Below are 24,581 nucleotides of genomic sequence, written 5' to 3' on the forward strand. Positions count from 1 at the left end.
CAATCTGCCAAACAAGGCTGCCCCACACCTCATCAGCATATACATTTTTGGAGGATCCCAAGACTCATGACCAGGATCTGGGTTTCCCATTTTCCATGGAAAAAACAGAGAAAACGCAAATTTTCCACTTTTGCAAAGAGCTCTGCAGGCGGGCAGACTTCTAGCCTGCAAGAGCTGATCGTAAAGACTGGGGAAACCCCAAACCCTGGCCAGAGGGGGAAGGGGAAGGACAGGGCCTGAGGCTTTTAGTCAGTCCCAAGACGCACCTCTGGCTCACTTTCCTTCTAGTGCCTGTAAGGTTAGGTAAGTGGGACTTACAGGGGGCTGAGAAGTTGTGGTGAATGACGCAGAGTGCCCAGCCAGCAGCATGTGGACTGCCAGCAGCACTATCAGCCCAACTGGGCTCAATGCCTCCATGAGCCTCTCTTAAGGGCCCATAATGCCGCTCCTGGTCCATGTCCAGCTGGCTGGGCACTCCAGCCAGGAGCAGGGAAGTGTTGGTGAGATACATGGAGTGCCCGGCCAGCTGCACATGGACTGCGAGTTATGCTATGGGCCCTTAAGGGAAGCCCTGCACTGAGGCACTGAGCCCGGTGAAGCCTATAGCACTGTGGGGGGTCCCAGTCATTCACTCTCAGGGCATTAGGGACCTGCTCCCCCAGATCTACCGCAGCCTGCCCCATTCACAGATTTGGGGAATGCAAGACCTCCTTGCCCCTCCGGAGCGTGTGTGGCCCCTGGGAGCCAGCTCTGCCCCCGCCCAAACCTGCAGCAGGCAGCAGTAGGGGGGCTGGCTCCATGCTCCTTCTGCTGCAGCTGCCTTCTGTTGCGGGCAAGGAGCTGTGGACCTGGGTCCTTGCCCCCAAAGCCCTGGCAGGGCTGGGGGAGTGAGCGGTACCAGCAAGGCCAGGGAAGGCTGTGGGGGGCCTTTAAATCATGGATTTTGCAATTTTTTTCTCAGGGAAAACCAAGAACCCTGCTCATGATATGAGCACCTGGTTCTAGTCATCACAAGTGAGGAGCTAATTAACACATGGATCCTGTGTCTATGTGAGGGGGGAAAGCTGAAGGTGTACCTTGAAACACTTGACTCTGCTGGGGCCCAGCCCAATAAACTCCATGGTAAATAAGCGAGCCTCTTGATTTTGGATTAATATCGTGCACAGTTTGTACTATATACTAGCGTTGCTTAAAAGTGCGCTTATTGAGTACTTGTACTGAAACTTGTAGCAGTTTTTTGGATGAATTAAATGACAACAGGCATTTTAATTCCAAAGTTAGCATTTTCAGATTTGCCCCTCACTTCCATGTGCTTAGGGACAGCAGGTCCAGACGGTAACACTGGCAGAGAGCTGCAGGAAGAAGTTGTGGGAACAAAAGGGGAAGCAGGCCACCTGACCCCACCCAGATTAAATTTTTCCCCCTGTGATATTTGGGGAGGGACAAATTCAAGGCAAAGCTCCAATAATTAGATTATATACCTGGAAAATTACTACAAATTTATATACTTTCCATATATAGAAACTAATTATTGAGGGGTTCTCTTATATTCAGGGTTGTCTTGTATTTGAGTAAGTACAGCATTTATTAAAAGGATAAGTAGACTGCATAAATAGTTGCTTTTCTCATGTAAAGAAAAGTACATTCAGCATGTATTCATAACATTATAAACATTTCCTTCCATATATGCATAAGGCATCTGAAATGCAAGCTCTCAAAAGAAATCCTTAGGAAGCAAAAGAAAGATGAGAGGCTTAACATTTCTTTTCTTAAAAAAAAAAAAGTACCTCGTCATGATCAGATGCTTCTAAAATGACCTTAGGCTATAGCCACCAGAAGTGCCACAGTGATATACTTGATTAGGAAGCACTTTATGGGAAATGTTATTACTTACATTTACATCTGTGTGGTGAATTAAAACACAGAGGGCTGGAAGGATCTGAGGAAGGGAGGCAGATAGAAAACATTTAATGTTAAACAATGTTCAAGACATTCACCAATTCTAGTATAATACATTTAAATGTATAAACATAAATTTAGTTCACCTCCTGAATGGTTTCCATCGGTGGAGGTGGATCTTTGTGACGGCACAAGTTGACCATGACCCACGTAACATTTCTTAAGAATGTTATAGGAATAGATGGGCTGATGAAGGACAACAGGGGCTTCACAACTCCAAGACTAATAACATAATCTCTACATTGGGGTCCATCACCTGTATAAACAGCAAGTGATTTTATGAGGTAAAAACTATTTTACAAAAATGGTTTCTACAGAACCATTTTCTGAGGTTAAACGTAAACAATTCAGGGCTGAACTTTCAAAGCAACCTAGGAGCTATTCTCTCTATTTGCAAGTACAACCTGTGCTGTAAGTGTGGCTCCAGGGGTTGAACCACTGGGTACACTGCTGTAACCTTTAGCAAGGAATGATGATGTCAGAATACATTATTTCCCAATACCTACTAATTAGCATTATTAACCAAAATACTAATAGCTCAAAGAAACAAAAACAAAACAGAAACCCCCATAAACATATCTTCACCGCTAAAGGAATGTAAGCAGTATAAAATGACCCATCCAGTGTTCAGTATCCTGGGAAAGCAGTCAGCTTTTTATGAGTCTTGTGAATGTAAACCTCTCAGAAAATGAGGGTTCACTGTCTATGTCACCCACAAGGACATCACTAATCAAAATGGTACAGTCAATGGGCTTGTTCAAAATGCAGTAAATAACTCTGTATTTTAATTCCCTCTCCCAGTAAGTACTTGAATTCTGGAAAGACTGGCAATCCACAATACAAACGGAGAAAGAAGTGGCAATTGATAACAAGAGGAGGGGTGCTTGACACTGCAACAGATTAATGGAACCCCCAAAAAGGTACAGATCAGATATTTATGTAAAGTGACCTGTGAAAGTTTCTGTATTACTTAAACACAACAAAACATTCTCTTTTTTCTTCTCTGTCCCTAGATGTATTCAAGTCAGCAAGACAATTTCAGTGCTGGAATAGAAAGCTTCTTGAGCAAGTTTGCAGAGAACATGAAACTGGGAAGGACTGTGAACACATTACAGGATGTGAACGCAACTGAGAAGGATCCTGACAGTTTGGAAAGTTGGGCTAGACTAACAGGATGAAGTTCAATGCAGATAAATGAAAGGTGCTAAGTCTCGAAAGAAATCATCCAAAACAAACGAAAATGGATGACACCTGGCTGAACAGCAGCACTATGGAAAAGGACTCGAGTCTTGGCAGATCCCAGAATTGGCATGAGTCTGCCATGTGATGCAGCCATACAAAAGGAGAACATGGTTTGGGGCTGAATCAATACAAGAATTACGTGCAAGACACTGGAGGCAATAGTGCCTCTCTACTTGACATTGGTTAGGCCTCATTTGGAGTCCATGTGCAGTTTTGGGCTCCACATTTTAAAAAGGATGTGGGGAAGTTAGAGAAGGTCCAAAGGTCGGCAACAAGGATAATCAAGGCCTTGGAAGGCAAGTCATGTGAGGATAGTTTGAAGGAGCTAGGAAGATTCAGTTTGCAGAAAAGATGCTTAAGAAGAGTTATGAGAGCAGTCTTCAAATATGTGACATTGCCAGGCTTTGGTTTCAGCAGGAATACTTGTCCCTCAGCTCAAAGTCAGACTGGTCACCATACTTGGGGTCAGGAAGGAATTTTATCCCATGGTCAAACTGCTATGGACTGTGGGGTTTTTCCCTTCCACTGTAGTGGGGGCTGTGGCCTCCTACCCAAGACCTGTTAACATGTATTGACATTTTAAAGAAGCAGGACATTGGTTGTTGTACTTCCCTTGCTTAACCTGTGGCAGGTTAGGGTGTTAGGTCTACGTTGTGTCAGGGTTGAAGATATGTAGAATTTAGATGATAGACTAAGTTGTTTGGATAGGAATGACTGCCTCAGGCACGGGGGTTGGACTAGATGACCTCTGGAGGTCCCTTCCAACCCTACTCCTCTATGACTATGTAGTGCACGCACACACATCTAAGCACCCACAGTTATCCTCACTGCAGTATTCAACTTGTATTCCTGACAGGACAGCAAATAGGGTCATCCCATACACAACATTGTTAGAAATCATTTTAGCAAAACTAGAAAAGTTTTAAGATTAGTTTAATATGAACTAATCAATGCCAAAATATGTCAGCATGTTAAGGCACGGTGGCACTAAAAGAATGATCCATCTTCCAGCATTACAAGCATAAATTTAGACCACACCACTACAGAATGTGAGTATCACTTAAAATCAAAAACAGAAAAGTGGAAGATTTAAGGAAGTCAAAATGGCTTGGCCAGATGAAACTCCAAAGTTTCCCAGCCTTCAAAACAAAAGACAGTTTGTGCAGTTTACATAATTTGAATCTTACTTGTCTAACATTAATTTGCTGGGAATGAAAGATGTGAGTGTTAGAAGAACTGAATTAGAGAAAGCAAGAATTAAATACAAGACACTTTTTGGAGAAAAAAAACTGTATGTGAGCCAGCCCCATTTGAATAATTGCTCTATTCAACTTCTGGTTGATTATACTTCCAATTTTTAATAAATAGCATCCTAACCAGTTTAAGAATTTGATTTGCAAAGCAGCTTTGAATTGTTATACTAAGTGACACAAACCTATGATATTGCCTAAAGCCCATACTGCTTGCTCACAAACATTTTGATGGGGCGAATGCAGCAGTCTCAGAAAAAGTGGCACAGCATCTGAAAAATAAAGCATTCCATTATTAAGTCTTAGCTCTGAAAAAGGTGAGTTCATTCACACAGTTAGCTCTTACGTGAAACACTGGCTTTCCTCTATCCCATGAGTAATACCTTCTCTGGTTAATGAGGCTTGACCCCGTTTCCAAAATATGCTGAAGTATAAACAATGCATCATAAGACACCTTTATGTTCTTTCACAGAAAGGTCTGTAAAAGCAAAAGATTCCACCAGCTTGTTTTATATAGCTGTATATTAATTACGTTTCAAGTAAATATTTTATTATATACCTCTATGTTAAATTCTAAACTTAGTTCTAATTTGCAGTGAGGTTTGTTATTCATTTAACTGTAGCCATCAGAAACCACCTGCAAAAAAAGTCGGAGACAAAGTTCACACACAAAGCAAATTAGGTCACTAATCATCATGAATATTTTCGGTATTCTTTTCCATCTGTTATCAATGGAAGTTGTATTCAGAATCTTTGACGAAGATCTCTAAAAACTATTTAAGATATACACAGCAACATAAGCTATTTCCTATATCCTGTCTTCCCTATTCTTCCAGTCTGAAACTTCCCAAAAACTAAAGGGAAAGCCAAATTTACCATTACAAGATTTTGAAGTTTCAAATATCATCAATAAATGACTACCAAGGACTGCCTAATAACTAAAGTAGCAGCTTTAAATAGTCCTTAACAAGAACAAGGCACTTGCACTTTTACCCCATATGGGGAAAATTAGGGGCAGGAGCCAGCTCTCAAGAGTTACTGGTTTAAGTAAACCTATCTTAAAAAATTATTAACTATTTGAAACATGCTACACGTCAATTCCTTACCTCAAAAGCTACTTGTTTGTGTGGTAAGCAGATGTAATTTTTTAAATAAAACTGTTTTACAGTTAAATATTTTTCTTAACACCAACCCCATGCTACATTTCTTTAGTATAATGTGACTAAGCAAGTTTTATTCAATGTTAAGCAAGAGGAATTACAATCTCACTTTGTAACCAGAGGAAAACATCCCAGGCGTTTCCAATGAATACTAGGCAAATCAGACGAGGTTTTCATAGCTATAAGCCATTATTAAAGAACAAACATTTCCATAATGCTTAATTAGGGAAACTTCTAATGAAGTTCTCTGTATACACTGTTTCTAATAAGGCCATTAGAAGACACCACAGTTGCCAATTCCATATTTGTTTTTGGTCCACTGAAAAGTTGGCTTTAATATGGGAAAAATAGGATGCTTAAAACATCTTAACACAGCGCAGATACCATTTCTGTAACTCTATTTAGAAGGGGATATAATAAAAGCTACTTGTTCTTTAAAAGACCAATCCAACTCCACTGAAGTTAACAGGGTGTGTTCCATTGACTTCATCAGGCTTTGTCAGAACTACAAGAACAAAGCTTAGAGAATTTTGTAATCCGCTACCATGGCAAAGCACACATTTTTTTCTTTGTTAACAAATAAGTTGTATATTAGTTTAAGGGCGCATCTAGACGTGTCGGTATGATGACGTTGTTCCTGCACCGTGATTTAGTACTTCCTTTTGGTAGTACGCATGGCACATGATTATTTTTAGCAGCTCCTTCATGGTAGCGGCATGCTATACTGCAGGAGCACATTGCTATGGCAACATAGCTGCTGGTCACATGTAAATGCACCCTTAATGTAAGAAAAATAAAATTATAGATCTTTAAATATTTGTAATTGACCTGGCAAAATTTTCTCTTACAGTTGTGTCATTTGATACTTCGAATGAATCTACTACTTCTATCCAAATAACTTTCATTCCCACCCAGCATTTCTTTTGTCAGACCACAGTGGACCTCAAGAAGTTGTTCCATAACTTGTAAGGCTTAAAAATCCTTTTTAAAACCAAATCCAGCAATAAATAGATGCTGCTGTCAAATGACTGCAAACTTACTACAATAAAAAGAAACATTTTTTTCTTATCAAAGGATAAGCCAATCAAAATAGTCAATTTAAATTACTCATGCTTGTGTCAAATTAGTCAAATGTGTCACTCAAATCAGATTGCTAAATTTTAGGCACAGTATTATCACCCGAGTCAATTCTGTTTTGAACAGCCACTTCAGAATTCAGCTTCCAACATAAAATTTTCAAAGATTCCTTTGGGTTTTTTTAAGTTGTTGAAATTTGATCATATCAGAAGTTGCCAGTTTATTCTGGTATTGAGCACATTTAAAATTTGATCATACTGCTTCTGGCTAGTACAGTGAAAGTTCTGTTATTCGGCATCTTACAAGCCAGCATGCTCCACTAACCGGCATGCCGGCTTGTAAGATAAAGTGAAACCGGAAAATACCCACTGTGGCACTTCCGGTTTCTCCGAACCCCCACTGCTCGGGTCAAAGCAGCCTGCACTGCCAAGTCCCCACAGCCCAAGGGCATAACAGGCTGTGTGGGGCTGTGCAGGACCTGGCTTCCTGTCCCACGGGGCCCACAGGGACCCGCGAGGGACAGAGGAATGCCCCAGATGCGATGTGAGAAGCAGTGGCCAGGGCTCCTCAATTAACCAGCATATTTTGTTATCCAGCATCCCCCATTCCCAGGGGATGCCGGATAACAGAGCTTTTACTATAATAGTATTATGACATTCCATTCTGTTTTAGCTGTATACTTTTCTGAATTTTTAAATAAAGAAAAAAAGTTTTCTATAAATAAATGATGTAGGAGAAATAGGAAGAGAATATAGGACACTTGAGTTCAATTCAGTTACAAAACTTGCTTGACTATTTTAGTACTTCTATGTTCAGACCTCACAATGCACAAGCACCTTACCGACTAAGTTCAATACTGGAAAAAAGTTCTATTGAGCTTTACTCAAAAACTGATGTTCCAGTAGCATTTTGACCTAAGAAATATTTAGGTTATAGACTCACATAACTCTCCCCTTTCATTCAGCGGCTTAGGGGAAGTTCAATTCTTTCCTAACTTTAGATTCCTGAACACATGAAGGACATATCTGGTCTTCAAATATGGTCCTTGTATTGAATTCTAAAGGTGATATCCTCTGAACTTAGTCTGCATCTTTTTCTTCCTTACATGTAGGTAATCCCTTCAAGGGAAAGTTAAAAAAAAAGTGTTTGAAGACTGGAAACCAGCAGATATTAACTCTGCTAAAACAGTGTGAGTTCCCACAAGAGATTACTCACCATCTGCAAACCCAACTGAATTTAAAATCTGAGAAAATGTAGAACAAAAGCAGGTGTGCGCTTCAATTGATGCTGCTTGCCAGAGAAGAGGTAGAACTTCTGGCAGGAGACTTCATGGGCAGGTCCTTCAGCGACGTGCCTGTGATTGACAATTCAGTTTCAACCATCCTGGCTATCGCATGAAAGGACCAACCCTATAAATGTGGATTGGTGAACATGCTTGAGAGAAACAGGGGTGCGGATGCTCTTTAAAGTATTACTTGATCTTCATATTTTTGTAGATGTCAGTGTGCAAGTGAAATGCATTACTGATTATCAAAGACAAATTAACTTACTGGATTGAACTACGGCTTGTGTTTGTTCTGAAGTTCCAGATGCAATGTTTGTCAAAGCCCATGCAGCTTCAAACTGTAAAGAGGGACTACAAAAAAAAAAAAAAAAAGGTTGTTTTACTGAACCATGCATTTTCCATCAGCATCTAACATGGCATCATAGCAGACATTTGTGAATTCTTACAGCAATTATTTGGTAAAGGATTAGCCTTTCCAAACTAATTTTACAGCTAGCGTTTTCCTTTTTGAAAGAAAAGATGTACTCACTTGTCATCTCTTTCAAGACAGTGCACCAAAATAGGTAATATTCCTGATTTTATTAAGTCATCAATTGGTGGATTGCGGTCACTGGAAAGAAGCTTTCTGTTTAGAAACAAAAAATAAAAATGAAGCTTGCAAACAGAATCCCAGAGACTGAATATGATTTATTTTTAGACTCAGCAAAATGAATACAGCCAGCAACTTAGTTACTACTTCAGCCACCTCTTCTTTTAACCTAAAATATCATTGTTAAGGGAAATAAGGGTTATACTAATGCTAGAATCATGACAATATCAAGTAAGTCAATGATACATTTTCAAAGCATCTTCCTCTCACTTGGAGCAGCACAGGGACATAAAGAGACAATGATTTTCAGTCATGTTTTTGTTCATCTTATTCGTTATGCAAACAGTGTGTAGAGGATCAGGGCTCAGTTTAAGTGAAACTACTTTAAGAGAACCACTGGTGAGGAAAAAGAGCACAGAGAGATTTAGAAGCAGATTTCTTTCCTCATTTTCTACCCCACTCCAAACTTTCTCCTGAGAGGGAGACAGCTACTGGTTTGTCAAACACATCCTCTTAAGATTTATTTTCCACTGCTGCTGCAAGTCCTGAATTGCTTTATGGGCCCCTGCCTGTAACTGGCAGAGTAAGACAGAGTGTAAAATGAAATCTCCTTACAATAATTTGATAATGGCCAGTTAAGCACTATGAAGAGTGGAAAAATCAGTAACTGTAGGATATCCACTCTAATATAACTGTAGAAGATGATATTTAGATTACCAAGTGAGCAAGAATGCTTCCTTTTCAGGAGAGTTGCAAATGGACATCCAGTATGTTTTAAAATATACCCTAGTTCCTGCAAAAAACCCTCAGCATTCATTGCTGTTCAAGAGCAGAACAGAACAGTTTAGGTTTACTAAAGAACTATAACAAGTCTTATTTGCACCGACAGCTCAAGACTCTTGCTCCAAGAATCAGTCAATTTCAGTTTATTTTCTGCTACTGTTATTCAATTTTCTGCCCTTGCCACATATCTAGATATGCATTTTGGAAAACTGGAGACAAGTTTCATCTTTACTTCTTCGCCTACCCTAAGTTCAATGTTTAGAGTGGCAGAACAGCAGGCAAGAAAAGCTGGTTACCTTTCACACCTTACTTTAATAATAGTAGCTCTGCTTTGAGGCTGTGTCAACACAAATAAGTTACACTGGTTTAACAATTGCTTTTTAACCAATTCAGTTTAAAGGAGAAAAGCTAAAGTAATTAATGCAAGCAAGACATGGTAATTTTGCTCCACTTTACTGAGTGTGAAATCAAGGGTTTAGCTTTAACTTGTCAGGGGGCAAAAGTGGGCACATGCTGTTACCGAGAAGGAGACTGCTCAGGGACAAGTCCATTTTACATATCTGTAATTTGTTTGTTACTCATCAAGGATAGTTTTCAGTAATGTTTAAAGCCTCTCCAGAATGATGGTTGCTCACTACCTCAAAACACTTAAGCACAAAAAAGTTACGCATGTTCACCACAATCTGTTGAAAAGCAGGCATTTATTATTCAATTAGTGTAAAACACAATGTTTAAAGAATTTTAAATGTCCAATGAACAATGAAATGTCCAGTGCTTTCAATACTGCTTATTGTCAGTGAACGTACTGGTAGAGTTTTGATTACATAAATGAAGGCAAAAAGTCTGTAAATGAATTTTCATACTTGACACATTAAAAAGGAAAGTTTAAGTTTATACCCATTTTCAGAACTTAAATCATGTCCACTAGCTATACACTAACACAATTGATAGTCCAACTTCACTCAACTTGCTCTGAAATGAGGACTTATTTAACAAAAATCCTAAAACTCACAAGAATATTAAGAAAACTCAACTTTACTGAAATCTCAAGTTGGATCAGTTTTTTACATAAAAACAATTTTACCTATGACTATCAAGATTCAAGGGTATTTATGAAAAGAACTTAATTTAGTTAACTTGATCATTATTTGACATCCCCAATGCACTTTAGCTAGAACTCATTTTCTTGGTTCAATATCGTTACAGGAATTGTAGGTCTGAGTAAACTGTTCTTACCTTGCAGCCTGTACTGCACTTAGCTGTACATCTTGGTTGTCACTTGAAGCATTCTGCAATAAAATAAGTAAATTTAGAACTTGTGCATCTTACATTTGTCACTAGACCAAAAGGGCTCAGATTAAAAAAAGGGGGGGGGGGGGGGGGGGGCCGGGAGGGGAAAAGGGTTGGGGTTGTTGTTTGTTTTTTTACCTGTACTATCGCCTCCAAGGACGTGTTTTGCTTAAAAAAAAAAAGAACAGACAGAAAAGTTAGAAAGGCTTTTTACTAATTAACTTTATCCTTTTTTTTTTTTTTTTATACACACACACACGAAAAAACACAAATTATTAATTCTTACCACTCTGAAATCACCATCTATATCAGAATCTTCACAGATATCTTCATGGGGTACATTTCTTCTCTTTAACAAGTGCTCATCTCTTTTGTTCTTTAAAGAAAAAAATGTATTTGCTATGTTTAGAAGCTCGGAATTTTTGCAAAGGCTAAGAAGTTTTTTAAAGCATTAGTAAGAGTCAGTTCTTTCATGGATGTTAATAGCTCAACATTCAAGAATGTTTTAGTAGTACAGACATTTACCTTTACCTTCCTGAAGAACAGTATAGTTATCTATTGATACACACTAGTAGCAACGAAGAAAGTACTGTAGTGGCACAATGATGACACAACCCACAGATACTGAAACCCATATTCCCTTCCTCAGGCTGCTAAACTTTCTAAATTTTCCTGCTCATCTCAGAAGTAGCCAGTGACATTTTTTTTTTTTTTTAAATTCTGAAAGGCTCTAAAGTTTTGAAGGTAGCCATTTTCAGTAGTTTCATTTCTATATGCATCTCACTTTGTGTAGTTATACTGGAAGATTTCTTGTTTTGGGCCAAACTGTACAAGTGAGACCATGTCAATTTGTCTCACTTGAGACTTTAAGACTTCTCTCCCTATCACCAACATCTTTATGGAACTTCCTCTGACCTCAGCCAGGTATCCCAAAATACGTTATGATGGAACTACAGAATCTCATGAAGGTCAAGGGCCTGAAGATAACGATGCAAGTGCTGAAGATAACAGGTTGGCAAATTAATAGATCTCTTACAGAATAGTAAACAGAAATAATCTACACCTGATAAAACATATCCAGATAAAAGCAACTGTGCTTTACTAAAATAAAAAAATCTACTACCCTATTGCCATAAAGTTTCTGTACCTTCAAAAAGCTAATAAAAAGTATTTTTAGTGACGTCAAGTCCCTCCTCTCAGAATTCATAGGAAGTATTAAAAAAACCTTTCCAATTTTTTTCATCACACACCAATTGCTGTACACTTGCTAATACCAATTTTAATTATTTTAAGAATGATTGCTCAGCTCACTATGGCAATTATGTTGCCATTCTTCTCTCCCCCACAAGGCTAACTTCTGGGTGTGCTTGACAATCTCCTGTGATGAGTATGAAGCCTGCCAGTTCAGTCCACTGATCCCTCTTCCAGCAGCTGGCAGGTGAAAAGATAAGGCAACACACAATTTGTCACTATAAGGTCACCCAACCCTGCTTTGCATGGTGGCTTGGTTCTGCTCAACCCACTAAGATAAGTTGAGGGTTTATGGCAATTAAGCCTTGCCTCTCAGTATGCTTTGGGCTATGGCTGATTGTTAAATTGGTGTCAGCATTAGTAGCCTTGACCCAATTTATTTGCACATGGTAAGGAAAACAGTTATTATTTGTATTTTACCAAGGATAGTTCATGGTAATATCACTTCATTATTAGAAGCAAAGTTTACATAAAGCCTAAGCGAAGTCCAGGATATAGAGCAAGGGTGTCAAATTCACTGGGTCCTACAGGCTGGATCCTGACCCTGGGGTTTTTCACAGGCCGTATGGGTGCTGCTTTGGCTCCGATTTGGAACCCAAGAAGTTAATGTTGCTGCTACTTGCCCCCTCCCTCCTTTTCCCTTGCCACTGATATCAGTCACCAGCAGCAACTGAAAATACCAATTTAAGCAGCAGCAGGAAAGGGGAGGAGAGGTGAGAAATATTAACTCCCTAGGTTTCAGAGCCATGCCAAACAGTAGGGATTAACTTCACTGCCACAGGGACTGGCAACCACAGCAATGAACCCCATGGGCTGAATCCAGCCTTTGAGAGCAAGTGGTCCAGCCTGTGAGCAGCCCTTAGGGTCAGAAGGCAGCCCATGGGCTGTTTGACATCCCTAATATAGAGAGTAGTTTTTCAACACCACACATGCTGACGGATTTCTTAGACATCAGATAACTGGATGGGGCAACTGGTACCTGTTCATTAAACTATTTGAGCCAAGCAACAAATAAAAGAATAATATATGGGCTGATCATCAATGAGACAATTATTTGGATCACAGAAGTTTGTGTAACTAGTTGAAATAAAACTTCTTCAATTAGTTTACAGGAAGACAACTTAGGTGGAGTTCTTAGATTCTGACTTAGTAAGATCTGCCTTTCAAAAGCTTCCCTCCCACTAAAAGGCTGTCCAAATGTCTGGACAAATTTTATAAAACAAAAGATTGATAGCATCTTTCACAAAGGTCTACAAAAGAATATGCACTGTGATCATACAGATACTGGTAACTCAAAATTCTGAGACATCAAGTTGTTTTTGAAAGAAGCAATGTTAACTGATCTCACCTTTCTTAACTCCACGACAACTTCATTTCGTTGTCTTCTCATAGTCTGAAAAGTTGAAAACAGAACAATTAAATAACATTCCAAATCTGGACCTAGTGACCATTATGATTTTCCCTACATTTAAGACTTTAATTAAACCATTTTTCTTTCAACTGAGGCCATCAAAATTAGATTTTTTTATATAAAAATAGCAATAAATATATAATAGAGTCAGTTAACTAGGAACTAATTCCTTTAATAAAAACCAATTTTGGTTAATGAAATGCTTATTAAATGAACATGTATACATGTACAGGTCCTTTTCTTATTTGAAGGTTGAGAAAAAAAATTTTAAACCATTAAAAAGGTTAACCTGCCCACGCTGGCCTCCCTTTAATTGTTAATAATATTTAACAATTATTTTGTTGTCCCTGCTCTCATTTATAACACTCATGACACAAATTGGCAACATGTCCTGCATTTGGGTAACTAAACACTTCAAATAATTAACTCTTTATTGTACTATTTAAGAACATGCTAACAGATATCTACAATGTAAAATAAAGGGGGGAAAAAAAAAATCAAATGGGGAGGAAATAAATCAATAACATACTTAACACAGGACCATGGGACAAGCAAGTTGTTTTATATCACATAACATGGCAAAAAAACAAAAACAAAAAAAACCCCAAAAACCTATTCCAAATGTTATTACAAACTAGTGAAGAGCAGTCATTTTGCAGATATGCTTTCAACTGCATTATTTGCCAGACCAATCACACTTGCACTCTGGCCCAATTAATCTAATGATCTGCAAAGCTCCACCACTTTCACAGAACAGCTTAGTCTGCAGATCAGGTCACTCACCTGGGGTGGAGGAAGATGGGGCTTGGCGGGGAATGCGCTGAATCCCCTGAGGAATAAGAAATTAAACCCAGGCCACCTATATCCCACTTGCATGCTCTAACCACAAGGCTATCCTAGAAAAAACAGTGACATTGCCACCATCTCTTCTAGTCATATTCTGAAAGAAAAACAGGAGCCTTGTTTTGTTTCTAAAAGAAAGGGGGTAAGTGAGGTCAATCTTAAAATCTTGAGTCCCTGACTGCTACTGGAGCCCTTGGGCAGCTTAACAATACTGGTTATTGAAACCCATTCTAAAGGCATCTAATTCCCCCCCAGGCATTTTGAAAGGTGTATAACTGAATCAACAGGCTACTAATTTTGCCCTGGTGCCCAGGACTGACTCATGGCTCAGTATCACCAACCTGAAGGCCTCTTGTGGATCTTGCCCTTAAAACTGAACAAACTATTGCAGTAGAAGACTAATGCAATGGAAGTAAAGTTACTCTACTTGCATCCAAAACATATAGGACACATCTAAATATATGCTTTACTGCAGAGCTGACTAATTAGCTCCACAGTAAAGCATCACTGTCTACATGCAAGTTGATATTAGGGCGCAGTAAACTAAAATTCTGCCATAAGATAATACTGTTGGGGACAGTACTATCTTACAGCAGAGTCATTTACCACGCTGAAATGGACGTATAGAGGCTGATCGCAGAAGTAAACTATATCTGGTCAGCCCGGCCAGCTGGGGGCCTACTCTGCTGCCCTGGCTCAAATCACCATCCCGGGTACACATATAGATACTGCACCTGGGAACAGTTTAGTCCAGCTTGAGTTGTTTCACAGTTTACTGCTTTGCATTAACTGCATGGGTAGATGCACCAATGAAGTTTAACTTCCTTGCATGAACCATAAGTAGAGCATCTGATAATTGCTCTTAAACTCACTTGAATTAATAACTGGTATGCTTAGTTTTTTGTGACTCTCAACCTTAAGATTTCATTTTTAGTCCTTCCCCCATGTGTATGGATTACCATGTAGCCTGTTATCATACAATAAAATTCACAAATACTTTAATTTATTGCACACTACCTCACAGTGAATGAGGCAGTAAGGTAATATTTAATCTTTTCTATGAAACTTCGCTTGACTCACTGCACAAACTGTGCAAAACACTTAAAATTTCTTCAGTTGCCACTTCACATCAGAAGAAGTCAAAATGAAAAGAGATCTTCTAGGTCAGTGTGATCCTGCCATCTTAGACAACTGTCACATAATCCTTTGCACACACCAAATCAAACTCCAGAATATCAAACTATCATCTTAAAGAATCTATTCCTCATCTAGATTGTGAAAATAGTATTCAATCCAAATTCAAAGCAACAAGTATACAGCTTTCCCCACTAGTTTCCAATCTGCATTCAGTTTCATAGATTTCATAGACATTAGGGCTGAAAGGGACTTTGTGAGATCATTGGGTCCAGCCCCCTGTCCAGGGGGCAGGAAGTCAGCTGGGGTCAGATCACCCCATCCAAGCATTTCTTAAAAGGTATCCAGAGTAGGTGTTTGCACCATTTCTGGGAGAAGTCTATTCCAGACTCTAGAGACTAGGACTGTAAAGAAGTTTTTCCTTATGTCCAGTCTAAAACGGTCTTCTAGAAGTTTGTGACTGATAGATCTTATCTTCCCTTAGGGAGCACAGGTGAATAGATGTTCTCCCAGTTCCTGATGCACATCCCTTATATACTTACAGGCTGCCACCAAGTCACCCCTGAGTCTTCACTTCTCCAAGCCGAAGAGTCCCAATAAAGCAATGTAACTGAGATGCCAGAATCCATGCAGTTTGTGCATGCAACTTTAACACTTTTTCTTATTTGAGTGCTTCACTCTATAACCTTAATGCTTAAGCACCGATAAAGTCATTATGAAAAAAAGATTTTCTACAAACAAACCCAATTCATAATTTAATTCTATTAATTAGATACAGCTAGAAATGTTCTCTCCTGAATGAAATACACTCAGCTGAAGCATCCTCCAGATGCCCTGGTCTAAATGCATGCTTTTGTACACAGAAGCACTTGTACAAGTTCCATCATTCAATATAAAGCTACCTACTGTGGCAGGCTTCTCAGTCAGTTCTGCTGTAGCTTAGTATTGCTATTAGAATGACAGATATATTAATAACCATGGTTAAATTACTGCACAAAGTTTAGACAGAAGAAATCTGATAAGCAACAAAATAAAAGCATATTTCATTTATATGAAATATGTCTTAAGTGCTGTGTTACGACTGGAGTGTTGTTGTAGCAGTTATGGTACAGGAATTATGTAAGAAGCCAGCTTTGTAATTTTGATAGTAATTTGCGCATCTTTCATACAGCAGAAATGTACTTAAATAGAATAATATGACTATAAAGTTATACAAGTTAATGAAACAAATTTGAAGCCGCTACGGATGCTAAAAATACTCAACTCTGATGCCTGACTTGATTTCAAGTTCAGAAAGCAATCACTACACATTCCATCTGTAAGACAGCAGAGCAATTTTTTTTCTGTAATGAGATTTTAATGTTAAAAGAATCTTGTTTTAATATTAAATTAGAATGAGAAAATTAAAGAAAACACGATTTTAATAAGAGGTTTGAATGAAGAAACGGTGGTAGACTTGTGTAGAGTAAGCTGACAATTTCAAGAAACAGTATTAAAAGAAAGCTCAAAGGGAAGGAACTGCTAAAAGAAAGACTTCTGCAAACTAGCAATGTAACCAGGAAGAAGCTTGAAGATTAGGACTTGAAATTTGAATTTGACAAAATTAAAATTTTAATCTGTATTCCTGAAGAGGAATATTCATTTAACTAAAACCTAATTTTTCCTGGAAGGCTTAAATAAGACACACAATATGGAAAGTGCTACTTTCAACTGTTATAGAACAAGCTTCCTTTGACAGAGTGAAGTGCGAGATAAGGGAAGGGGCAGCGGAAGGAGGGAAAAGAGATATCACTGATCTCCTTCTCATTCAAAGAATTTAATAGGGAATGTTCCTCTAACTGCCAACATGCAACTAAGTGCCCCCTCCTTTGTCCTCTAGAAACAAAAATCCTTCCAGCTCAACACAAGGTAGGGATGTGAAAGGTTAAACGATTAATCCTTTAACTGGTATGTGCAGTGATAATGGGTTAGTTTAGGATTATCCTTCAACTTGGGGTGGGTGCCCCAGCAGGACTCAGAAGGCACCAGGACAGGAGAAGGGAGGGCGGGGAAGGAAGAACCAGGTGGTGGGGAAAGGGATGTGGGAGAGACAAGGGGGACTATAGTACCCATAGCTTAAGAGGAAAACAGCTAGCAGCCTAAGGACCTGGGATCCAGGTTTTCCATTTACCATGGAAAAACAGAAAAAAGTGAATTTCCCCCTTCACCCAAGAAAATACAGACTGATCATTTTAACAGAGAAACATGTAGATTTTGCAGTTTTGCAATGAGCAATCTGCAGGATGGCAGAGTTCCAGCCTGCAAGGGGCTGGGGGGAACGGGAGAAGCGCAGTCAGGCCAGAGACACGTATACGCACATGGCTGCCAGGGAGCCTGGAGAGCAGCTCTCACAGGTAAGTCAGGCAGGGGTGGGGGTTTGAGGCTGCCACAGGAAGGAAGGGAGTTGGGCAGCCCCACTCTGCCCTGCCATGCTGGGTGCCAGGTTCTGCTACTCTGCAACAGCAGCCACCACCTCCCGTGGGCAGCAGCCAGGGCTCAGGTGCTGCTGCGGAGGGCCAAGGGCTCAGACCCAGGTCCCTGGCCTTGTAACCCTGGCAGCTGGGGGCCCCCACTAGTGGGGGGTAAAAGGGCTAAGGGGCCTGGACCTGCATTCTGTGAATGAAGGGGGCAGAGATTAGCTCTGATCTTCCATGATAAAATCACACAACTAAATACCAAGATTTACAAGTATTTAGAATGTATTATAGTGATCGAGGCACTGGTGTGCTTCCAAATTGCTTTAAAATTGTAAATATATCAATAAAACATTGTGTTCAACTTACAGGCAGGCAGGCATAGTGGCTTTTTATTTTAATCATGGATTTTGGGGTTATCAGAGAATTTGCAATTTTATTTAAAATCAGAGAAAACCAGGATCCCTGCTAATTACTCATCAATTAAACGCATAATTGCTCCTTTACAGGCTTCACCTAGACTGTGTTGTCTGGCTGGGCTTGCCTCCTCCACCCCTTCCCCCAGTCAAAAGCTCTAGGAGTCGCTCTCAGCAGTTGCCATGTTGTAGCTTAATCATTTAACCCACATAATTAGAGAAGGTTAAACAAATATTTTAAAAACAGTATTTATATCCCTAACACAAGGCTCATAATAAAACGAGCAAGATCATACCTGATGCATTTCGAACATTTGTTTTACTCTACTGAACAAGCCATGTTTGAATTAAATGTTTTAGTTGGGGCAGGAGAATGGAAAAGTAATTTTAATAAAAGCTGGAAGAACAACAAAAAGCTATTTTATGCTTGGGGACAAGAAACAAAAACAGAGTAAAGGACACAGATCACCACAAGCAGAATTTAAAAACTGTAACAGCTTCCTAACATACCAAAGGCCACAACATAGGACCCTATGTAACACAGCTGCAGCACCCAGGACAGCTGGACAAGAGACACAATCCATTAGTACATAAAGTCCTTCAATAAAAAGTACCAGTCACAGGAACAGCAAATAAGACACACGTTTAGAAAGCTTTAAACGAAATATTAAAATCAATGTCAGGATTTATACTTAAGCTAATAAAGTAACTGAAAATCTAGTAGTATAAAATCTAACTTGTACACACGGCATTCCTCAGTGGTTTTTTTTAAGCAATGCCCAATTTAAGAGGCCAAGTCACAAAAACATTTAGAATTTTGTAAATGGGCACATATAATTGAAATAAGCCATCTCCTTGTATAACTAAGCTCAGTGGCACTATGAAATAAAAACGTTTTCTTTTTCATGCCATTCAAATAGCGGGGGGGGGGGGGGGGGGGAGGGGGGGAAATCACAACTGCCTAACACCTATGGGAAATAAAACGAGCAAGTGGCAAGTCTGTAAATTCAGAGCATCTGAGACTATAATTTTACAAGACAAAATGATTAGTAAATAAATATATAGAAACAACAGCTGAAACCAATTTGATTTGAGAAACAAAGATAAGAAAGTGACTGATCACTGAGCTATATATATATATATATGTTTTTCATCCACGTGTGACTGGTGCAGATCATCACAAACAGTTAAAATACTGAAATTACAACTAATCATTTATAAGTTTATTAACAGAACAGGCTCAACAGTTACGAATCAAATTAGTGCGTGATATCTGTTTAGACAGCCTATACATTTACAGAGTTTTGCATGGAATGCCCTAGACACTGAACAATACTGCCACTACTGTGACCTTCTAGCCCAGGGGTGGACAATTATTTCAGCTTGAGGGCCAATTACCAAGTTCTGGTGAACTGTTGAGGGCTGCTAGGATAGCCGCCCCCCCCCCCCCGGGGTTGCCATCTTGGGGGTGGGGTGCCCTGCTGACTGCCCCGAGGTGCCCGTGCAGTCGCCGCCAGCACGGAGCCAATGCCAGAGCTGTGCAGCCCAGCGCAGCTGTTTGCACTCTGCCCACTGCAGCTGCCCAGAGCCCGGGCTGGCTATGATGAGCCCAGCGCATCTCTTCACCTCCATGCTGGGAGCAGGGGAGAGACCGGGCATACGGCGTCTCAGGCCCCTCGCCCACCGCCCGCTCAGAGGTGCGCCTGCACACGCCAGTGAGGAGCTGATGCCAGAGCCCGGCACTGCTGTTTGGAACCTCCCGGCTGCAGCCAACAGGCAGCTGGGATGCTGCAAGCCCAGCTGGGAGCAGCCCAAGTTCCGTTGCTGGCCAGGGCTGGCCACAGCGTGCCAAGCAAAATGGCCTCGTGCGCCACGCTCAGCACACATGCCAGGAGTTGCCAACACATTCTAGCCTGTATTGTTAAATTATGATATTAACACGCTACCAGATGACAGTCTTTCTGCTTTAGCACTTTTCAAGCTATGGCTTTTGAACACGCCTAGCTCACCACTCTGATACCTACCAACCAAATCTTTTCTTGCTTGCAGCTGCACTCATGCACCTATCACAGTCTTCTTCTCTGTCTATATTACTTCTGTTGAAGGGCCAAGATAAGCAAGAGATCTTTCCCAGAATTTAGCACAGCAGAATCTAACCTCAGAAAATACCAGCTCGATCACCTTTACTGGCTCCCAAACACCAAAAGAATATAAAAGCCATCCCTTACATTCCCTACCAATCTGCCTGCTCCTTGGCTGCACCAAAGGATCAGAGCCTGAAAGGTTGGTCTTCATTTGGAGGCAAAAATGTAATTTATTTCCTGAGGTCTTCTATATGTTCTAGCTTCTTAGTAAGCAACTCTTAGACATGTTAAAAGGCACTAATTTGCCTCTTGATTCTTAACACACTGCTCCAGATCTATTGTTCGCCTGCCTAGCCATCTCTGACATCTAGCACACTTCTGCCTGCACTCTTTTCAGCTTGCATGCACTCTTAAGTTAGCATCACAGTCGTCCAGAAACACACCATTCAAACAATGGTTTACTGTCCTCTTGGGCCCTGAACACCAGTATTCAGAAGGCAAATCATTAATCTAGAAGAGTAAAGAAAGAGCTAACAAAATCACAATTAGTACTTGCACTGATATCTCCCAAGGCAGAAAATATGGGCACCACAAAACCACATTGGTTGTATATGTTAGCTGAATACACGATCCAGGCACTGGTGCTGGATGAATTAAGAGGTTCTCCTTCAAAGAACCCACACAATTATGGTATTGGCCTACTGGATGGGATATCCAGCTCCCAGTCTGCAAAATGAACTGCTTATAAGCATGCAACCACATCCATTTGGTCACACAAATCCAGAAATGAGGGAAATGGGGCCTCTGCAAGACACGCTAGGAAATCTGGTCATCTCACCTGACGGTAAAGCTGACATATTCAACAATTTCTTTGCCTCCATATTTCTGAGGAGGGACCCGGATATCTGCTACCCCACTGTCCCCCCCCCCCCCGCCCCCGAAGGCCCTATGGGTGGCACACCCAGGCCTAGGGTTATTGAGGACCTTGTCAGGGAACTTCTGGAGGGACTGGATGTATTTAAATCCGCAGGTCCTGACGATCTCCACCCCAGAGTGCTGAAGGAACTAGCAGGGGTCATTGCGGGACCTCTGGCACAGCTCTACGAGCACTCATAGCGCTTGGGCGATGTGCCGGAGGACTGGAAAAGGGCCAATGTGGTCACCATCTTCAAAAAAGGGAGGAAGGAAGACCCAGGAAACTATAGGCCCGTGAGTCTTACCTCGGTCCTGGGGAAGCTTTTCGAAAGAATTATCCTGGCACATGTCCACGAAGGGCCAGCAGGGGAGGTTATGCTCAGGGGCAACCAACATGGGTTCATTAGGGGCAGGTCTCGACAAACCAACCTGGTGGCCTTCTACGACCAGGTCACCAAGTCCTTGGATGCAGGTGTCGCAGTGGATATAGTCTTTCTGGACTTCAGTAAGGCCTTCAACATGGTCTCTCACCCCATTCTCAGCAAGAAACTAGAAGACCGTGGTGTTGATGCCTACACGGTCAGATGGGTCACTAACTGGCTGGAGGATCGCACTCAGAGGGTGGTGGTGGATGGGTCTTATTCACCCTGGAGGGATGTGGGCACTGGGGTTCCCCAGGGCTCTGTCCTCAGGCCCGCACTATTCAACATCTTCATCAGTGACTTGGGTGAGGGGGTAGCAAGCACCATGTTCAAGTTCGCAGATGACACTAAGATGTGGGGAATAGATGTAGGAAGGAACAGGCTGCAAGCGGATCTAGACAGGTTACAGGGGTGCACTGAAGAGAACAGGATGGGGTTCAACACTGACAAGTGCAGGGTAATGCAACAGGGGAGGAAGAACCAGCGGCACACCTACAGGCTGGGGAACCCCCTTCTCGCCAGTGTTAGAGACAGAAAAGGATCCTGGAGTCATCATTGATGCCACAATGAACATGGGCTGACAGTGTGGGGACGCAGTCAGGAAGGCCAACCATACCTTGCTGTGCATCCACAAGTGCATCTCAAGCAGGTCCAAGGAGGTGATCCTCCCCCTCTACGCGCCACTGGTCAGGCCGCAGCTGGAGTACTGCGTCCAGTTTTGGGCGTCGCACTTCAGGAGGGATGTGGCCAATATAGAGATGGTCCAAAGGAGGGCCACTCGCATGATACGGGGTCAGCAGGGCAGGCCCTACGAGGAGAGGCTGAGGGACCTGAACCTGTTCAGCCTCCAAAAGAGAAGGCTGAGAGGGGATCTAGTGGTAGTCTACAAACTAGTCAAGGGGGACCAGCAGGCATTGGGAGAGCCCCTGTTCCCCTGAGCAATCCCGGGAGTTACAAGAAACAACGGACACACGCTAGCGGAGGGTAGCTTCAGGCTAGACATTAGGAAGCGCTATTTCATGATCAGGGCGGCTAGGACCTGGAACCAACTTCCAAAAGAAGTGGTGCTGGCTCCTACCCTGGGGGTCTTTAAAAGGAGGCTGGACGAACATCTGGCCGGGGTCGTTTAACCCCAGTACTCTTTCCTGCCACGGCTGGGGGGTCGGACTAGATGATCTCCTCAGGTCCCTTCTGACCCTACCAACTATGAAACCTCAAGCCTTATTCTAGACAGGGGGTAGCCCACTTGTAGTACAAGCGGTACAGGCAGCCCATGTACTGGCATGTAGCACACTGGGGAAGGGACAGCAGCAGCAGCCAGGACAGGAAAGTAAAGTAGAGGAGATGATCAGGTAAGGGAAGGAGATCAGAGGGCACACAGAGAAGGTGCAGAGCTAATCTGTGGTGTGCCTATCAAAAAGGGAGGGAAGCGCCAGAACAAAGTCTTACTGTAATCTTATTAGTAGTAGGGTTGGTAAGCTGATCAACTGACTGCCTATTATTTGACCGTGATCAAAAAGTGTCAGATTTTCCATGAAGCCAAGAAAGTCCTTGTGTAGGTGGTAGCCTACATTTTTTATTGCATTATAGACCCCTCTACACATTACAGCTATTTTGCAATCAACAGGTTAATTGAGCAGTTAAACTGAGACCAGCTATACATGCAAAGTACCTATCGCATCATAAAAAGGTCCAACCAGCTACAAAGTTAGACATGAAAGCTATGTACTAACTTTATAGCTCATAGTTACCCAGCTTTAAGTTGTATGTGTAGCAGCTGTAAGCTCCCAGCCACCAAGCGCCTCCCATGCTCCCCGCAGCTGACAGGACTTACAGCCCATCTATGCCCCACATGTGAAAGATCCCATCACACCTTATTGCCAGTGCAGGGGAAGTCCCAGCAAATAGGCAACTTGCCATGCCAGCTGAGGCCCACATGCGGCCAACGATGGGAGTCCCCCAGTACATGGGACTCAGAGCCCTGGTTGCATATGCAGGATAGCAGGAACTGAGTCCCCTATTTGCCCAGGCTCCCCATGTACTGGCCATAAGGCATGATAGGATGTTATGCTGAATCCTACAATCATGCCTCCTGACATGCACATGTGGCATGACAGGCATGATTGTGTGGATCACACTTTAGACTGTATGATGCCTTTACCTGCACATGTAGATGGGGCCATAGTGTCTGCTAGCAATGACAGGAGTGGGGGTCCTTGTACTTTAGTCCTGCAGGAGTCAGGACATACATAGACACATTCAACTTACAATCATGCACTCCTTGGCCCGTTCCTCTCTATGCTCTCCCAACCTCCTCTCTCTTAACCACTTAACATAGCTGCATTTTAAAAATGACTTTTGTCTTTTATAGTTGTGTGTTTTATTTTAGGGGTGCACCGATAGAGATTTTGGGGACCATTACTGATAGCTGATTTTTAAGGAGGCACATTGGCTGATCCGATTTCTGATACCAGCCCAGGAGCTTGAAGAGCAGTGTCCAGCTGGCAAGTCTGGTGTGGTGGAAAGGAGGGGAAAGGGGGCAGATCGAGGCCCCTGAGGTGAGGGAGGGAATGGGGCTGGGGCAGGTACTGCCCAGCCAGGGTGGAGGACAGAGCTGGAAGTGGCTTGCCCAGGGGTGGCTCCCGACACTGTGTGCACTGCAGGAGGGTGGGGGGGGTGTCCCCCCCCAATCTGCACGGGGCGGGGGGCTGCCGCTGTGGGCTGGGGCCAGGCCACGCTGTGCTTGAGGCAGTGCTGGAAAGGGGCGGGAAGGCTGCAGCCACCCAAAAATTCACCATAGGCCCCCCAACCCACTCTCCCAGCGCCACCAACCCCGCCCTGAGGCAGCCCCAGCATGCCCCACCTCATCCAGATCCAGGGTGCTTGCAGCAGTGGGAGCCACCCCCCTGTCCCTGCAACCCCTGGATGAGCCATTCATGGCCCCATCCCGAACCCGTCCGGGTAGCACCTGCCCCAGCCCCATTCCCTCCCTCACCGCAGGGGCCTTGATCTGCTGC

The 24,581-nt window shown here is 42.0% G+C and overlaps 1 protein-coding gene across 2 annotated transcripts in view; it reads right to left on the bottom strand.

Annotated features, from left to right (window-relative positions):
* Positions 1 to 24,581, bottom strand: part of KPNA4 (karyopherin subunit alpha 4) — a 44,674-nt gene that overhangs the window by 12,901 nt on the left and 7,192 nt on the right. Inside the window, exons 1-10 of one of the 2 annotated variants that reach the window (XM_059731102.1) lie at positions 14,081 to 15,962; positions 13,235 to 13,279; positions 10,922 to 11,011; positions 10,774 to 10,803; positions 10,582 to 10,634; positions 8,503 to 8,598; positions 8,239 to 8,324; positions 4,637 to 4,723; positions 2,046 to 2,215; positions 1,895 to 1,939 (exon numbers count right to left, since the gene is read on the bottom strand). In XM_059731102.1, the coding sequence (XP_059587085.1) occupies positions 1,895 to 1,939; positions 2,046 to 2,215; positions 4,637 to 4,723; positions 8,239 to 8,324; positions 8,503 to 8,598; positions 10,582 to 10,634; positions 10,774 to 10,803; positions 10,922 to 11,011; positions 13,235 to 13,279; positions 14,081 to 14,173 (795 nt within the window). In that variant the 5' untranslated portion in view covers positions 14,174 to 15,962. Of the gene's footprint in view, positions 1 to 1,894; positions 1,940 to 2,045; positions 2,216 to 4,636; positions 4,724 to 8,238; positions 8,325 to 8,502; positions 8,599 to 10,581; positions 10,635 to 10,773; positions 10,804 to 10,921; positions 11,012 to 13,234; positions 13,280 to 14,080; positions 15,963 to 24,581 lie in introns of those variants that run through there. The other variant, XM_059731103.1, reaches the window with a different exon arrangement.

Source organism: Alligator mississippiensis, chromosome 7 (genome assembly GCF_030867095.1).
Source record: "Alligator mississippiensis isolate rAllMis1 chromosome 7, rAllMis1, whole genome shotgun sequence".
In the NCBI taxonomy this organism is placed as follows: Eukaryota; Metazoa; Chordata; order Crocodylia; family Alligatoridae; genus Alligator; species Alligator mississippiensis.